The sequence below is a fragment of the Chamaea fasciata genome, unplaced genomic scaffold, assembly GCF_029207755.1.
Source record: "Chamaea fasciata isolate MVZ Bird 193981 ecotype frontalis unplaced genomic scaffold, bChaFas1.0.hap1 SCAF_16, whole genome shotgun sequence".
In the NCBI taxonomy this organism is placed as follows: Eukaryota; Metazoa; Chordata; class Aves; order Passeriformes; family Sylviidae; genus Chamaea; species Chamaea fasciata.
Window position 1 is genome coordinate 881,534 of NW_027094101.1, and position 17,849 is coordinate 899,382.

At 39.7% G+C, this 17,849-nt stretch overlaps 1 protein-coding gene across 6 annotated transcripts in view; it reads left to right on the top strand.

The window, feature by feature from the left end:
* The window catches only part of CLEC16A (C-type lectin domain containing 16A), a 58,665-nt gene that overhangs the window by 17,844 nt on the left and 22,972 nt on the right, over nt 1–17,849 (top strand). For all 6 annotated transcript variants that reach the window (XM_066197670.1, XM_066197672.1, XM_066197666.1 and 3 more), the window contains exons 10-18: nt 977–1,205; nt 2,593–2,722; nt 6,821–6,921; nt 7,665–7,787; nt 9,052–9,161; nt 9,633–9,677; nt 10,869–10,919; nt 11,591–11,719; nt 15,201–15,321. In XM_066197670.1, coding sequence (XP_066053767.1) covers nt 977–1,205; nt 2,593–2,722; nt 6,821–6,921; nt 7,665–7,787; nt 9,052–9,161; nt 9,633–9,677; nt 10,869–10,919; nt 11,591–11,719; nt 15,201–15,321 — 1,039 coding nt within the window. The remainder of the gene's footprint in view (nt 1–976; nt 1,206–2,592; nt 2,723–6,820; nt 6,922–7,664; nt 7,788–9,051; nt 9,162–9,632; nt 9,678–10,868; nt 10,920–11,590; nt 11,720–15,200; nt 15,322–17,849) is intronic.

The following is a 17,849-nucleotide window of genomic DNA, read 5'->3' on the forward strand; positions in this document are numbered from 1 at the left end:
AAGCTCCAAACCATGTGTTCCCCTTCTCAGTAACAGAGAGGTTCGGTTGGTCAGTGTTTGTACTGTACTCTGGTGATCAGCTGGCAGGCTTAGCCATGGAGAGGGGAGCTCAGAAACAAGCTGCAGAATTGTAAAAAACCAAATTTGTTAGTACTTCTATTTGCAGAGCTTCTTGTAGCATCTTGGTCACTTTCTGTAAGAATCCATTGCTCTGTGTTGTTAGGGCGGCGCACTCTTGGAAATCATTTCTTATGGGAGAAATTTGTCATCTAAATTTTTTTTTTTTCTCTACTAATTAATACTCAGGAAAATGAGGTCTTACCTCATTTACCCTCCCATCTTACCCTGTGATAACTTTGGGTAAAACACAAGTAAATTAAGCCTAACAAATGAAGTTGTGTTTTCCAGACTTGCTAAGTCCATGTCGGGAGTCCCAAAGAGGGTTAATGACAATGTCATTTGTTCCTAGTTGATGCACGAATTAGTTTGATGTTGAGGAAAGCATAAGACTCCCAAAAAAGCAAACCAGCCCAAAATCTCACAGCACAGAGCTTTGGATTTTCTCCTTGCTGCTTTGAAAAAAGGTCCTTGTGCCTTTAAAAACAGTGTGTTTCATATTAATACACAGCTGTCGCCACACATGGAGGACTTTGCTGCCTTTATCCTTTTCACAAAAGGTGTCCGAATTTTATGTGTACTGTCTGCTTAACCCCTTCAGTTTGACACTTGTAGTGATGAAATAGATCTGCATCATCTTGTCTCAGGAAGGCCTGCTTATTAATGATAGATCTTTGGGGTACATTACTCTCGAGATAATTGTGCTGCTGATGATTTGGTACTGATTCTTTGTATTTTAACATGGATTTGAGATTGTGAATAGTGTGCTAATTTGCATTTTATATGATCTGAAGTTTCTTAATCAATTACAGTTAAAAATGCCTCGCTGTAACTCAGTGTAAATTCTTCAAATTTACAGGCCAAGTCAAGTATCAGATGTTTCATAAAACCCACGGAAACACTTGAGAGATCTCTTGAAATTAACAAACAGAAAGGGAAGAAGAGGATGCAGAAAAGACCCAACTATAAAAATGTTGGTGAAGAAGATGAAGAGGAGCGAGGATCTGAAGATAACCAAGATGACCTTGATAAAAGTAAAGGTACAGAAGCAAGTTCAAAGGGCATAAGAACAAGCACTGAGAATGAAGGTGAGTATTCCAGCAAAAAAAACGGTGCTTGCAGTTTGGTACATTAAAAAAGGTACTTTTGTTTACTAATGGACCTATCTGCGATTTGTGTGACTTGTTCTCTTGCTGCACTAGGTAAACATAAGACTATGACATTTGTTTAAGGCTTTAGCTGGACTTTTTTCTCATGTTAAATCATGCTGTGAGAACATGTACTTCTAATCTGATGAAAAGCTATGAAAGTGTGTTCATATCTGCCTGTAGGCCTTGGCCCTTATCACAGTGTGTGCCTTGCACCTCAGTGTTAGTGGTCGTGGGCACTTGATAAGCAGCTTGACAACTTCGTAGCTTGTCCTTTTGTGGTAAAGGCAGAGCTGTAGCCTCTTCACCTTTGCAAGATGGGCGGCAGTATTTCATGCGTTTTTCAATGGTAAAATTTAACAGGTGTGGTAGAAGTGACAGTACATGATAGAAGACGATATTAAATAGTTCGAAACTGAAAATACTTTTAACTCTTAGATTTTTTTTTTTAGTTGGATGCTTTCAGGATTTTTGATGGAGCACAAACCTAAGAATTGCTTTTATAGGATGAGTGGTCTTACAGCAAATTTTGCCTGTTTATTTTATAGTTAGTTACTTTTAGAAGGATGTACCTAAGTCCTAGTACTTACATTAAACATAAATTGAGAAAAATGTGGCAGGAGTGCCTGCAAGCAGTTGAAAACAAGAGTGTTATGTCCTGTCCAAACATGACTGAGCTTAGATTTGGGTAAACAGTCTGTTTGAGAAGGCTTTCCTTAAATGGTGTCAAATAACTAATGGTGTGTTTTCCACCGTGGTGTGAAGAAGGTCTGAAATAATCCACTGTTTAAACTGGTGCCTTTAGTTGTAATCTTTGTTCAAATTCCTAAGCAAAGGCAAGACTTGTTCTGCTGAAAGTCAGTAGGTGTGAATCCCTGGGGTCCAGGTGTCCTGTTTGCTGCGGTTGTAGAGGGCTCTTCACACCCTCAGGGAAACTTGATGTCCACCCATGCCCCAATCTCACCGGCTCTTTCACAAATCTTTTTTTCAGGAAGAGGTTCTATGGCTTTTCTTCCCGTGGTTTGCGTGGGGAGGGAGCTCACTGTGGCTTGTTTATTTGCCAAAATGAGATGGATGTTTTCTTTATGTATTTTATGTATATGTATACATTTCTTATAGCGTTACATTCCTTAAAGAAATGTAAACCAAGTTCTTTACTGGAAAAAAAAATTGCCTACATCTGTTCATTAACCTTTCTGAGGTAATGGTTTATACATCTTATATATCGATGCATGAGACGCTTTTAATGCCAAACAGAAAATACAGAAGAGCTTGTGATAACTTTGTTTAAAGTATCAAATTTTGGTGGTATGTTTTGTTTTTTTAGAAATAGAGATGGTAATCATGGAGAGATGTAAGCTGTCAGAGCTGTCTATCTCTGCTGTGACTGAACAGAATACAACAGATGAAGAAAAGAGTGCAGCTGCTTCTGGGAGTGAGATGACAAACTGGAACAGGTATGAAAGAATGGTAAAAGATTTTGCTGAATTGCTTCCTCACCTACCCTCCCCCTAAATCTTTAGCTTTTCTTAAAGGGATGTTTCAAATCTGCTTCAAGTGAAAACTACAGGGTTTTTTCTGGATCACAAGTGAGTGAATCAGTACAAAAGTGAGGTGTAGCCTCTCCCCTGCTTAGTTTTGGAAATGATCCTCTTCCTTTGCAGTTTGTGCTTTTCTTTGTGGCAGTTGTGGTGCATTAAGTTGGTAAAGTTAAATTGCCGAATGTTAACATGACAAAAGCAGAATATAAATGTTTCCATCTAAACATCTATGTTAAGATAGAAGTTTTATTAATTATATTTACAGTTGCATTTGTCCATTTTGTATGTACCTATAAGGAAAAACCAAGGAAAATCCCTCAGTTCAGAGCTGAGTTTGGTAGAATTTTAGTAGCAGTAGTTATAGGCAAACCCTTGTAACCTTTGTACTGTTTCCAGGGTCCATTAGTATGTTTTAGGGTTATTGGAAACTTCTACTGGAAATAGAGATTATAAGTGTTTCTGGGAGCAGAAATTGTCCTGACTTCAAAATTTAAGCTTGGATATATTGAGTACCCCTAAGACACCTTCTCACAAGGGATTTTGCATTCCTGTTAATAGAATGTTAAGAAACCAAATGTGCCTGACACAAAAGTAATTGCAAATGTGTCCATTGGGGAAATGCACATGTTTGATAGGATTTAAAATTTATTTTTAAACTTGGGAAATGCTGCCTGCTATTCCCAGAATTTCATTCTGTCTCCATTACAGCTTTGTAGTTTAGATTACATTCATTAATAAAGATAACATTTAATTTCATTGTAAAAGTGAAATTGAACCTTGACTTGAACTGGCTTTAAAACACATTGTTCTAGATTATTGATAATTTGACTAAAATATGTGCCAAATGGCTTTTAGAAAGGAATTGGCAGTGAGTGCATGGAATACTAAAGTGACTGGGATGCTCGGGTCTTGGAGAGTGCAGAATGCTCAGCAGTGAGCTGCCAGTGCATTTGGCAAACGTCTGCAGTTCAGGCCTCTCTTGATCTGCAGGTGTGGTCTCACTGCATTCTGCATCTTTTCTAAAAATAAGCCACATCAAAGAATGTGCAGAGCTAAAAATAGTTTTAAAATAAGGATATACCTTGTAGAGGGCAATTCTGCCCTTCGTTTTGTATGTGATTTTTCTTTCAAGTATCAGTGGATTAGCTGCTGTAGCTTAAGACACTGTGTTGTATGCCAAGTATAGTATTTGAAACGGCGGCTAAATTTCTCAAGAGGCTTGCTGCAGAATGTATAGTTTATCCTGCACTGGTTGGAGTCAGTGAGCCTTGTGGATAAGGCACCACGTGGGAGTGGAATATGCAGCGTTCTGTGCCATGCTGGAACTGCTTCCACGCCTGGAGTAATCATTAGTGGTTGTGGTGACAGTGGTTCCTGGTGTGTTGCACTCCTCAGTTGTGGACATGCTCCACAAGAATAAATGATTTGAGGAGCACCTGTACGACATTTGATCTGCTGCTTCTACCAAGCCCTTATTAAAAGGCTCATAAAGGGAATAAATGTTTACAGAGTTGGGAAATAGATTTGAAAACCCTTACCATATAGCCTTTACTATGAAAAGTGGGGATTTGTTAAAAACAGTCCAATAGTTGTCGAAAAATAAATGGAAAACAGCACAGATGGCAGTTAAAAGTCTGCAGCTGTAAAAGCTAAGTCAGGCTTTTCATTTCCCTTAGCCCTTTTCCTTCTGTGAAAAACAAAAGAAAAAGCTTCAGTGTTTTAGGTATAATTTTATTTTGATAGGCCTCACTACTGGAAAGTTTAAGCTTAAAGACATGTTTTAAATTAGCTTCATTTTATGAAATGCTGCACAGCAAAGTTTTTTTCCAAAGCATGTCAAATCTTCATGCTAAGTTGTGGCTTCTGTTGCTGTTTTCTTAGGCTGAAATTTCTCTGGGTCTATTGTGTATTTAGTCTAAATGAGGAACACTGTGGAGGGGGATTCTTGGAAGTTGTTGCAGCCTCAGGTTATTGTGGCTGAGACAGATAATGCCAGTAGATGCTGTGAAGAAGCATCTGGAATGAGAATGGTATATCTTGCTGCTGTAATGGTTTTTTTCAAGTTTCATAATTTCGTGAATCGAATTAGTATGTGGGGGAAAACAATGAATAATGCATTAGACATCCCAGAAGTCATGTAATACTGTGTAATATTGGTGTTAATGGAACAACTACTGATACCTCAGCAGCTTTGACCTGGTAAAACATTGGCTTTAATGAAATTATATTAAATAGTACTTTTTTATTATAGGTTAGGGTTAGGTTGTTTACTGTCTGCTGCTGGTCTGAAAACAAACCAAGTGTTATCTTGCATTTAAGTGTTTTAATATCTTGCTCCTCTTTGTTCTTTAGACCTTGAAGCTGAGCTCGTTTTATGGAGTGAAAAGCCCCCATCGGAGGGTGACAGAGGCTTGTAGGGCTTGTTTAACGCTTAGGGAACCTGGAGGTTCTCTTGGCTTGTTTTCAACATTGCCAGTCCTTTCCTCGAGTAGTTGCAATCTTTTAACATCTGCAACGTGTGGCAATTTGACTTAAGCACTTGGAGCAGTGTTGAACTCGAGCAAAGAGGGATCAGTGCCGGTGGCATTCCTGGTAGAGGAGCTGTGAAATCAGGCTCAGCAAGGCACAGACCTGCGGCCGTGGCAGGAGCTGGGCAGGGAACGGCGTGGCCTGGGTTCTGGGCACTGCCTGCAGTCAGAACACAGCTGGAATGTGCCTGGAGCTGGGTTCTGGGCACTGCCTGCAGTCAGAGAGAGGGAACACAGCTGGAATGTGCCTGGAACCGCTGGGAAGTTCCCGTGCATCGTTGTGCCTCAGGTGCCGCGGCTTTCCTGGCACGCGCTCGGCGTGACCGTGAGGATGCCGCGGGTCTGGCGTGGGGTTGAAGTGTGTTGTGTTCTGGGCTCTGGCAGCCCTGCTTACCCCCTGGAACCACAGCAGTTTGTAGAGGCTGCTTCTCGTGTGCCAGGCCTGAACACACGGCAAAATGTTTTTGCTTCTGTGACTTGGATGGTATTTTAATGTATTTTCTTCGAATGTAATTTAGATGATGTACGGATATTTTTCCTTTCACTGTTGAAGTATTGTTTAAGAGATAGGAATAAACCCTTTCCACTCGGGCTTCCACACTGTCATCTTCTGATGACTGTGACACTTCCCTGACATACCATTTGTTTATCTGGACCAGTTGTGAAAATATATTTAGTTTTTGCCTGTGCTCTGAACTTGAACAACTGACTGGCTGCAAGCTAGCTTAAGACCAGAAGTGAAGCTGCCTTGCCATATCTGTGCTAATATCAGCTGAATCTCAGCCATATCTGATCTGTCCATGTGCCTTCTGGATTACACTGACTTCTGTTGTCTTTCCAGGGTACAGGTAAAGAAAAGGTGAATTTAGCACTGTTGGTAACTTCCTGTATATGTGTCACAGGTCACACATGTTTCAACTCAGGAAAACAAGGCTTTCCTTTCCTCTTCAAATATTCCCTCCTCATTAATTTTTCTTTCCTATAACTGCTGGATGGTAAATTTGTTGTTTTAGAACAACCTGGCTTCCTCCAAACTTCTGGGAAAACTGCTTACTTGCAAGAGCTTTTCAACTCTGTTTAGCATGAGTTTTAAAGGAGTCAGTTTTATACAACAGTGATAGCAGCTCCTTAAATTTACTTACATATTCACTTAAAGCAAGCTCTGCAGTGCTTCTGTATACTTATTAAACAGCCTCCAAACAACCCAGTAAATGTTTGAACAGTCGATTCTTGGGAAAGTATTATGTAATAAATCCGGTTAAAACTCAGAATTATTGTCAGTATGTAAACACAAAGCATGGCTGTAATCTGAGTGCTCTGTAACAGAACTCCTTTGTTAGAATGCCTGAAAATGTGCATTACTGTAAATTTGCCTCTTCCTTTAGCTACGTGTACAATAGCATAGTTACCCATTTTCCCATAATTTTTTAACAGTTTGTAAACAGTTCTTTAACTGTTTCTAAACAGTAATTACTCCTTTCCACAGGCCTTTTCTTGATATGGTCTATAATGCACTGGACTGTCCTGAAGATGATTACTATGCCCTCTTTGTGCTTTGTCTTTTATACGCAATGTCACACAACAAAGGTAAGTTCTGTAACGTAGAGTTAACTGCAAGGCCAGGGTTGGGAGAAACTGTAAATCTCAATAAAGTCATCTTCTGGTTTATGGGATTGTTTATTGCTGTTCTTCAGAATGGGACTAGGAGATCCCCACAGTCCATTACTGTGTTTTGTTCTAAGAGGTCTCCCAGCAAACCAGTCTTTTCTGAGAAATTACTTTGATATTTTAGAGGAATATGTTAAAGAAAGATGGAATTTGTTTCCTTATACAACAAGTCAGTGAAAATTTTATTTGTGTTGGGGAGGATACTAAATGGGGCCACTACAAAATAAAATTCCCATTTCTTATAAAGGTGCATGAGCAGATTACTTAACTACCAAAGCAGAATTTAAAATCAGACTTTCATCTTCTCCCATTTAGCCATTATGCTCTCCAGATGGATGGCTTGACTTTGACTTGATTTAGATGCAAACAAATCTGAGAATTTCAGAAGCAGCAAAATCATTTGCTTTTCACCAACCACTTCAGGATTTGAGTGTCTTCACCCAGTAGGCCCCATTTAGGGCTGAGAATTTTCAGGGATTCATCCATGTGTTTGGTCTTTATTGTTCCTCCCTTTCCTTGCAATACAAAGTCAAGGCTATCTTGCCCAGTTTCCTATTGCTAATTGTTCTCTTCTGAGAACACTGCTGTGCTCTATTAAATGCTTGCCTCGGAGCACACTCCTGTTTTCTAATTTGCTTTTTTTCCTTTCACCCCCATGAAAGGACTTGACTCTGTCAAGCTAGAGAGAATTCAACTTCCAGCTCAACATGCTGAAGAGAGAAATTCATACAATCATGTCCTTGCAGAAAGACTCATCAGGATAATGAATTATGCTGCACAGCCAGGTATTGCTTTTCCAGGGTTTGTTTTTCCTTCCAAGGTGAAATTTTTGAAGATGGAAAAAAGCCACTTAGCCCCTTGTCTTTGAGGGGAAGGTGACCGTTCAGATGCTCTTTGATGAGCAGTATTTAGATATGGCTTGTGTAAGACAGCTATCAGCTTTTCCTGGGTTGGTGAGGAGCCAGAAACATTGCATTTGTGCTGAGTAGTTGTTTTTATACTCAGAACTATACAAGGATCTCATGTCTTAATTCTTACTTTCTGCACTTTTGAATAAACAAAAATTGAAATTTTGAATGGTATCACCTTAATGGATTTCATCATGAAAGTTTGATCTGTGGCACCTTTGCTTGTAAAAATAATTCCAGGTGGAGAAAGTCTTGGAAGCTATAGTGTCCCTTGTTCATAACAGTCCTTTTTCTGTCACCTCTAGGTGGTAGCAAATTTTCCCATACCCTTCTTTAATTCAAATTGTATTTTCAGTTCTGAAGTGTTTAGCAGAAAATGTGGGTTTTTTTCTTTTTTTTTTCTTTTTTGTGAAATGAGGGTTACAATGTTCCATGACCTATTCCATGAAAATATGATTTTTGTTCAGTCCACACCTCTCCTGCTTGCACTTCTCCCTTAAAACTTTAAACGGGTGGAGCTGGTTTTCCCCAGAAACTGACACAATATCAAATTTTTGGATGTCTGTAGAACAAAAATGTAATATTTGACTTGCAAAACTGATCTACAGCATATTAACTTTGCTGATGTGTCAGAGATGAAAAACCTGTTTATATATGAAGAGTTTGTACCTCCAGCAGCAGGAAGGAGTGCAAATGAGAATGTGTTTTCTCTCTTCAAAGAAAAGCTGTGCCTTATTAGTGTGCTACATACAAAGCATCCTTTCACCTCGTCACTTCATCCATCCCAAATGTCTGGGATCCTTTTGTAGTTTTAGTGTAATTCTACCTGTGCTGCAGGTTGATAAAGGCAGCAAAACCCAATGTTTGGGCTTTTTTGTTCAGGAGTATTAATCTTTGCCTTCTTACTGAATGGTTCTGCTTTAAATTTTCTTCTACTTTAAAGTACTCTTCCAGTTCTTTTTCTTTATAGCCATCAGCATTGAAGGCAGCCTCAGCACTCGTCCCTGTCAGGTGAGGGGGGTGGCAAAGGAGCAAAGCTGGACAGTTGCAGGAGGAATAGAAAGATTTAAGGACATGGGATGATGAGAAGAGCTGTAACTAAACTGCTGCTATTTTGAATGTTGAATTTTTTTTTTCACAGATGGAAAAATTCGTTTAGCAACTTTAGAACTTGGCTGCCTGTTGCTGAAGCAGCTTGTGTTTTCTAAAAATGGCAGGATCATAAAAAGCGTTCACCTTGATTGTCTTGAGGTGAGTGTTTTCATTTAAACTGCCAGTCCAGTGCATTACTCGTGTCTGAGTCTTGTAATATAGCTGAATAAACTTGTTTTATTTCTGATTGCAATAAGCCTTAATGTGAAACTTGGTCTTCTGGAACATCTTTGCATTGGTAGCTCTGTGCTGTGAGCATCATAACTTATGATCTGTTCTCACCTCTGCTGTTTTAAATTGTAACTTCTCAAGCAGTTTTTTGTTTCATTGTTTCGCTGAAATTTGTATGTTATCCATCTCAATAATGTAAAGAAAAGTGCTTTTGAAATAATAAATAATAAACTCACATAAGCTGCCTTTTCATGGGTGCAAGAACTGTATTCCATCAAATTCTGGGATTAAGGCCTTGGGTCAGGATCTCTTCTGTGTGAGTTTTTGGGTGGGTTTTTTAATGTGACTAACAAGTGGGTGGTGTTATGTATTCCCTGAAATGCATTTTCTCTTTCCTAGGGTGCAAGGGAGGAAAGTGTTCATCTCCTTCGTCGTTTCTATAAGGTAAATAGGCAAGATGCTGAAAGGAAAAGGTCCTTTACATATGGGGAATGTCTGCAGCCCAGTCTTCACATAGTGACCCGAGAAACACCTTTGTTAAGATGGGAACTCTAAGTTTGTGAGAGGGAATGAAGAGTTTTCTTGGAGAATTCCTCTCCTTTCTGCCCTTCCCGTACCCCCCTGACACATGTCACAAAGGGCTGTTGGCAGACTCACAGGGCTTGTACTGGAGATCAGGTTTATCGTTGGCACTAATATGGAATATGTTTGGTTTTAACATAACTTTTTGTTTGTATCGTATCTGAAATGATGACCTGAAGTTTTACTTTTTTTTTCTTATTGGAAACCTTTGCACCCTTTTACTTTTGTGTGTGGGTTGTAAAAATGGAAAAAAATTAATTTTTTTAGCCCTAGGCATTAACTTCTGTATAAGGAGCCATAAATCCGTGACAGACTTCAAGTGTCTGAAATATCTTCCTGTTTTTCTTAGAATTCTCTTGAAGGATGTTTGCTCAGTGTGGCTTACAAAAAACAAGTAACTTGTGGTGGGTTGACCATGGCTGGCTGCTCGAGGTCCACTCAGCTGTTCTCTCACTGCCCTTCCCCAACAGGATGGAGGGACAATAGAATATCTTGTCAAGATAAAGAACAGGGAGGTCGCTTGCCAGTTACAGCCGTGGGCAAAACAGGCTCAACTGCGCAGAAATTATTTTATTGCCAACAAAAATAAATTTAAATAGTGAGAAATAAAGGCAAAGTAAAACACTGTTGTCCCCCGTCTCTCACTTTTCCCAGCTCAGCTTCATTCCTGGCTCTTCAAGCTTCTCCCCCTGTGAGTGTGCAGGGGCAATGGGAAGTAGGGAGCTTCTCTGTTGCTTCCCCCTCGTCACGCTTTTCCCGTGCCCCAGGGTGGGTCCCCTCCTCCATGGGCTGCAGTCCTTCAGGACAGCAGTGCTGCTGCGGGTCCTGCGGGCTGGGGCTCCTTCAGAGCACACCTGCCTGCTGTAGCGTTGGTACCTGCTGCACCGCGGTCCTCCAGGGGCCGCAGAGGAATCTGTCCCTTTCCCAGAGGTGCCAGCAGCGCTGCTGAAAGGCTCACAGTGCCCTGCAGCCCCGGCCTCCCTTCACAAACACTCTGTACAGAGCCCCAAACAGCACGGCTTCATGGGATGGCCATGTTCTTTCTTTTGGAAGGGAGAAGAAATCTTTCTGGATATGTTTGAAGATGAATACCGGAGTATGACAGTAAGTGAGACCCCTCCTGCCCTGGCAAATCCTCAAACCCAGATACTGCACAGGAACAAGAAAAAGGGCTGATGGCTGCTGAGGACACTGGGGTCTTTATTGCTGGGAGTAGGATATTAAAATGTGGGTGGTGTTTTGGTCTCTGAGAAGTTGTGTCTGTACTTACATAAATTACTTCTGTGAAACTTCACAGCTCTTTATTAAATAAACTTGCATTACTTTCTAAAATTGAGTATACAAAAATTGCTTCAGCCTGCTAAATGGGACACTGGATTTTTTCCTTCCCTAAACAATACAGAAATCTTCCTATGCGTATCTGAAGCTCAGCAAGTTTTGAGAAAGTTCTCTTGGGAGAGAAAAAGTTATGAGAAACTTTGTTATGATTGAAGTAACCACAAGTTTAAGTCAAAACTTAAAATCAAAGCTGGCAGAATTAGGTTTTTAGTATTTGGGAAATATCTCTTCTGTAATCTGGAGTTTTTCCTGTGTTTTATTTGTATGAAAACTTTGGCAGTGTGTCTGGGAACAATGAGAGATTGTATGCAGGGACCTTAATTAAGACATGGTATTAAAAAATCTCAGAATTTTAGAACACGCAATGAGTTGTATTTGAAACTAGAGGCAAATGCGTATTGTTCTGTATAGTGACTGATGCCAAAATATTTTTATAGATGAAACCGATGAATGTGGAATACTTGATGATGGATGCCTCCATCCTGCTGCCCCCAACGGGGACACCACTGACTGGGATTGATTTTGTGAAAAGGTTGCCTTGTGGAGATGTGGAGAGAACACGAAGAGTGAGTAAGACTCTTTTTCTTATGTTTGCTCATGAGGAAATGATGCCAAAATCATTGAGCAATTCTAGGAATGCAAGTACTTTTCTTTGAAAACTGTTTGATTGGAAGCTTCATCCATAAAATCAGAAAAGCTTGATGAGGACAGATCAGTGTAGAGTATATAATAATTACCTGCCCCAGGGGAGAAACTTCTCTGATTTCTTGTGTCTAGTCAATGCAACAAGTTCTTGCACTGGGGTTTGAATTTTTCAGACCATGCAGAAAGCTACATGCGAAGACATTTTGATGACACTCAGTATATTGTCAGCTTCTTTTGTGATCTGCTATCTCAGCCTCTCTCTTAATTATATTCCTGTAGTAACATTCTCCATGGAAGACTGACTGGCTTTGTATTGCTTGTGTATCTAGACATGGCACAAAATTTAGTTTGACTGGAGAGTTCATCTTGCCAATGTAGTTTGTGATAGGGATTTGAGAATACGGAGAGAACCAGTAAAGTATCTATTTTTGTGACTGACATAATCTGAACAACTGCATCCTTATTTTCATTCTTGGTTAATCAGTTCTTGGCCCTTATCTGACTGTGCCCTGGAAACCTTGCAGTGTCAGTAAATCTGAGAGATATTACTGCACAAATCATTATTTGGAAAGTGCTGTTCTCTGAGTTTCTTTGCATTTATGTGAGTGTATTATGTAAGTGCATTCAAGTACTCTTGAAGAAAAAAAAAAGATATTTCCAGGAATCTTCTGAAAAGGTTTGTTTTTATTGCTTATAAACCACACAGCTTTTGTTACCACAGCAAGCTGTTTGATAGAATACAGTGAATTATGTTAAAAAGTATTATTCCTAGAAAGCAGAAATGCTTCCTGGAATTCTCTCTGATGCATTTAACAGAAGGATGCTTAGAAATGCACATTAGTGGGAAATGGCTCTTCCAGGATCTTCATGTGCTAAAATAAGGAATAGTTTAACTTCTGTTGGTGGATATAAAAAAAAATCAATATAAATATTCCTGTTGATCCTTTGGGATGAAAGGCTCTCTGTCATCAGCAAGAATTCCCAGAATGATTCCTTGTTGGTGCTCCTTCCCCAGTCACACTGCACTCGGGTTTTAGCATCTCCTCCGCTCCTGTGCGGCTTCCTTCAGCCAGGCTGCCTCACTTGGCTGAATTGCCGTGACAAAATGCTGGACTCGGGTGAACCTTGTGACATTGCTGCTGCCACTCAGCCTGCTGAGGTTCTAATGATGGTTTCAAAGGGAAAAAGATTCAATTCTGAGCATGCTCCAGCACAGTTCAAAGAAGTCCTCAAGTTTTATTTCACTAGCAAGTGAACACTTATTATATTGTGAGTTCTTAACTGTTAGGATCTTACTTCCTTGCTATAGAAAGTCCCTCTAAGTGACACCTCTTCTCTTTAACAGCTTTAGGAGAAGCTTTCAAAAACCTCACTTTGTGAGAAGTTTTTGAAGTACTGAGAACACTTTTCCATGGGACATTAATAAGACAGTGGTAGGTTTCCCTGCAAATTGCTGTTTCTTTGCACATGGACGATGTATATAAATGAGAATCAGCATCATAATCCGTAATTCTTTAATTAGGTAGGTAGAAATCCATATTTGTTCCAAGTTAACCAAAAAACCAAAGTCAGCCAAAAAAATTCTAGGCCATAGAACTTTTCTGTGTTGTTTTGTTGAGATAAAATGTGTTAGGCACAATATATTGATACTAGTAACAAACTGAGGGCTGTCAGTGTTGTAGGAAGCACAGCGTGGTTCCCATTTCGTCTGATGTTCTTGTTGGGTTGGGTTTTTTTGGTTTTTTTTTTTTGCAAAGGCTAAAGTTCTAATTTTATTTTCTACTCCTGTACTTTGTTCTGCAGTAAATGTGATTGCATGTTTGGAGATGAGTGCCATTAGTTTTATAGGAAATGAATGTGATAAAAATGAATGCAGTCTTGGAGGAAGAGGTTTGAGGGGAAAGATAAGTGAAAGCTGAGTGATGGTTGCCCTTCAAATTTAAAAAAAAAAAAAAAAAACAAAACCTTGTTGGGTTTAACTTTTGGGTTACCAGAAACGCCAAGATTTTCCTGTTCCTGATTGAATTTGGCAAATCTAAAATCAAATACTGTGAATTCTTCTTGAAGCACCTGGTAGGGAAGCTGCTTTATGATAATCCTGTATAATTTCAGTAAACATGTTAGAGTGCAGCCTGCCTAAATGGGAGAGATCATCTTGCATTCTGAAGTGACTGTTCTCATGAATTAAATAGTATTGTTGTTGATACCCTTGACGTCCTTTGCTCGGCATAATCATACTGCCCTGTTACATTTCAGGAGTGTACCAAAGCCATTGCTTTGGGGTCATTTCATGGAAGAACCTGATACATGCCTTCCTTCTCTTCATCCCCGTTCCACCAGAAGTTTCTGGAAGCACTGCCAGTAGAGAGCTGGCCAAGCACTCACAGTTCTGCTTCCCAGGAGCCACCCTTCTGTTGATTTTAAAAATAGAGGAGTGAAGGGTTTTCCCTTAAAGCACTTTAGATTTGTTTTTCCTAATACTTCCTGCAGTATGGGAGTTTCTGGGCAGTGCAGCTGTTCATGAATTCAATGCTGTTACTGGAAGGCAGTGAAGTTACAGTATGCCACAGAATTACTGTGTAGGAAACTCTTAAAAAGCAGAACACCGGAAGTAATAAAAAATGATTTTTTCTTTTCCTTGAAGGGAAAGAGGATTATAAATGGTGCCTTTCAAAAAGTGGCTATATAAAATGATTGTTCTTTGACACTCTGGGTCTTTGCATACCATATGTCATAGATTTGTGAATCAAAACTAGCATATTCATTTCACAGAGCAGCTGTTGAAAGTTTCTTGGGACTGTTGCAGCTTTCAGATTGCTTTGCCCTGATAAAGACCTTCTGAGAATATAAATTATGAAGAATGTTACATTACATGTGGCTACTTTTGGTGAGCACAGCAAATTAAAATGCAGAAATCCCCACTGTTTCTCTCTGACTTGCAGACATTTTAGCTGGACTTGGCCGGAAGAGTTATTACTGTTTTAAATTCAAAACGTGAGAGTCTCTGAAGGTTGGTTCTGTAGGTGTCTGTAGCATAGAAGTGTTGCAAATACAGTCAGTCTTAAAATAATGAGTAAAGAAAAATATTCCAAGATTATTGTTTTTGCTTAAACAGCTCCTGTAATTGTTTTCTTGTCAGTCACAATCTATGTGAGTGTGCCAGTGAGACAAAAGCTCTGCTGCTTCTACTTCACTGAAAAATAAAAGTTGAAAATCACATTCTACTTTTTCAATTTAAAATGTATTTAAATTTCTTTTTCAAATTTAAATGTGTTAAAAAGACTTACTGTGGGACAGCAAACTCGGGAGTTGTAGAAGCCAGTACATGTGTGCAAGATTCTGGTAAAGTATGTATTATTGGGTGTAAAAATACTGTAATACTCTTTCCTTTAATTTCTCCAGGCAATCAGAGTTTTCTTTATGCTCCGTTCACTCTCACTGCACTTGCAAGGTGAGCTGGAAACTCAGTTACCACTCACAAGGGAGGGAGATCTGATAAAGGCAGATGATGTTCTGGATTTGAGTAAGTAGTCCCTCAATTTCCTAAGTAGTCTGACATGAAAAAATTACTAACTTTTTTTCTCCTAAACTGCTTGTTACTGCGATTCTTACTTAAACCACCTGAATTGAAGTAGGGTCGTGTTGAAATTCTGCTGTGTCTTGTAGCATAAAAATGTATTTTTCAGTTAGAGTCTTTGCCCAGACAGGAGAGACAGGAGAATATCAGCATTTTGGCATAAAGCACATAGGATGCACATCACTGCATAACTGCCCTGCCTTGGGAGGAGAACTTTGCAGTGGGCAAAGCGTGACCCCAAAAATTACATTTGTGTGCCTTTTTTAGTTACCACTTTGTTGTTGTTTTAACGAATTTTCCTCAATCTCTATTTGTCCAAGGCTTTTAAAATTCTTGGGAACGTTAAGATGCCTTCAGTGTTTATGCTTGTTTGTATATAAATAGTGTCAAGAGGGGAGTAGAGGTTAACATGATCCAGTAATGGTTTCAGCTACTGTTTTGATTTGGAAAAATCCCACAAAACTGTATCAGAATAGCTTCTTTTTTCCTTTTGCCTGAATACAATGATGCATTGGTGAGGGAGATTCAGGTTTCTTGTAAAGAAGCATTTTTAATATTTTGATGCACATATGTTCAGCGAGAACCTCTAGGTGTAGTTGTCACCAGTATATATGAAGGTATGAATAGAGAGTCAGGTAACTCCACAGAAGGTTCATTCTATACTGCTGGATGTGCTGTCACCAGAATTACAACTGCTGTAACTTTGCAGTGTTTCTCTACTGTAAATAGTTTTGAAGCAATTACATACTACGTGATAACTGCCTGCCTTGGGCTGCCTGTGAGGCTGGGGGTGTTTTCAGTCTTGTTTAGCAGCTCACTTTGTGGAGCAGGCAGCTCAAATTAACAGCCTCACTGCTTGGTTTCAGGTGGTAACAGGATTCTGTTAGTGGCGGGGTTTTAAATGCCATGGCCAAGAGATAAATGAGGATATATTTAAAGCTGTTATTTCTTTGCTGAAACAGAAAAAAGTAACACTATAGTTAAGTTTCTGTGCTTGCTGTGTCTGTCAAGTATACAGGCTTTAAAAGGTCATCATAGTCAACGTCTTTTAAAAGCTTTTAAAAAGTTTATGATGGAATAATTGACGTTGGAAGGAACTTGAGCAGATCATCTCGTCTAAGCCCCCTGCTCAGCCCAGGGTCAGCTAGAAAAAGGTGCCCAGGACAACTTGTTGTCGTATTTGTGACGAAGAAAGAACCCAAAGTGTGGTGCAGGTGCATGACCAGGGGCACATCCTCTAACTTCAGCTAAGTGTACTTCATGGGAACAAGGTGCATTCATGACTGGCCGTTTTCTGAGTTAGTAAAGCAGAGTATCATCCCAGATGGGCTGCCTGCTGTTGGGAAGAGTTCTTCCTGTGAAGTGGGAGGTGCTGCATTCACTCTCTCCAGCCTAATGCTTATCCCGGGCTGCCAGCTGTGTGTACAAAGGGTAAAAGTTTTCTGTAAGAGCTTTTAATGTCTGCAGATGATTTCAGGAATTGGGATGACTGTGAAATGTAAAATCATTAAAGATCAAGCCCCAAAGCAGATGAGGTGCATTTAGTCCATCTCAAGTAGCTGTTGCATTCATAAAGATTTCTTACAGTACAATCTTTTCAGGCAAGTATTTTCATAAACACAGGCAACTGTTTTCCCTTAATTTACATCTTCAGCACTGCCAGCAGCTGAGGCCTGTGAACTCCTCCTCCCTTGGCTGTATTTCCTAAAACTTGGATTTTTCTTGGAGAAAGTCCAGAGAAATCTTGGATCCATGTAATGGAGGTGTGGTGTGCAAACTGGTTACAAGCTTCATTTTGCATGAGGTGAAATTAGCCACTGCTGTTAATCACACAAGGGACGCTCCAGTTCTTTGCAGCAGTGTCACACCAGGGAGCCCATTCAGCCTGGGGCTCACTGTAATCCCCAGACCCAATCTGAACAGCACTGAAGTTTACTGGGCTTGATATTTTCATCTCAGTGTGGTTGGGTATCTCGAGCTGTTTCACAGCATAGCTGTAAGTTCTCTTAGATCAGTTCTCTGAAAATGTGTTTAACCACACTTTCTCTTCTGTTTTTGTCATCAAGGATGACAGTTTATGACTCTTCAGCAGCTGTGAACTAGAAACAGTCATGTAAATGGACTGCATTCAGTTGTATGGGCTCAAAGGATTCCTGTAACAGTTGCCTAGTAAATGAGTAACTTTCCTTTCTGTTCTTTAAGACTTTTACAGTAATGTTTTACTTCAAGGTGTTGTCAGGTCTAAACCAAAAACTTTCTGTTCTGGAAAGCATTTTGCCCTTTAGAGTTCTTAAAATAGTGCATTTTTGTAGTTGGGCAGTTGAATTTGTACAGCAAGTATTGTAACCCGCTTGCTGTTGCACTAAAAACTTGGTAAATACTGGTCAAAACCCAGTATATATCTCCATATATAGCTAGTATAGATATATATAGAGATATCTAGATTTATGTATCTCTAGTATTTGAGAACTCCA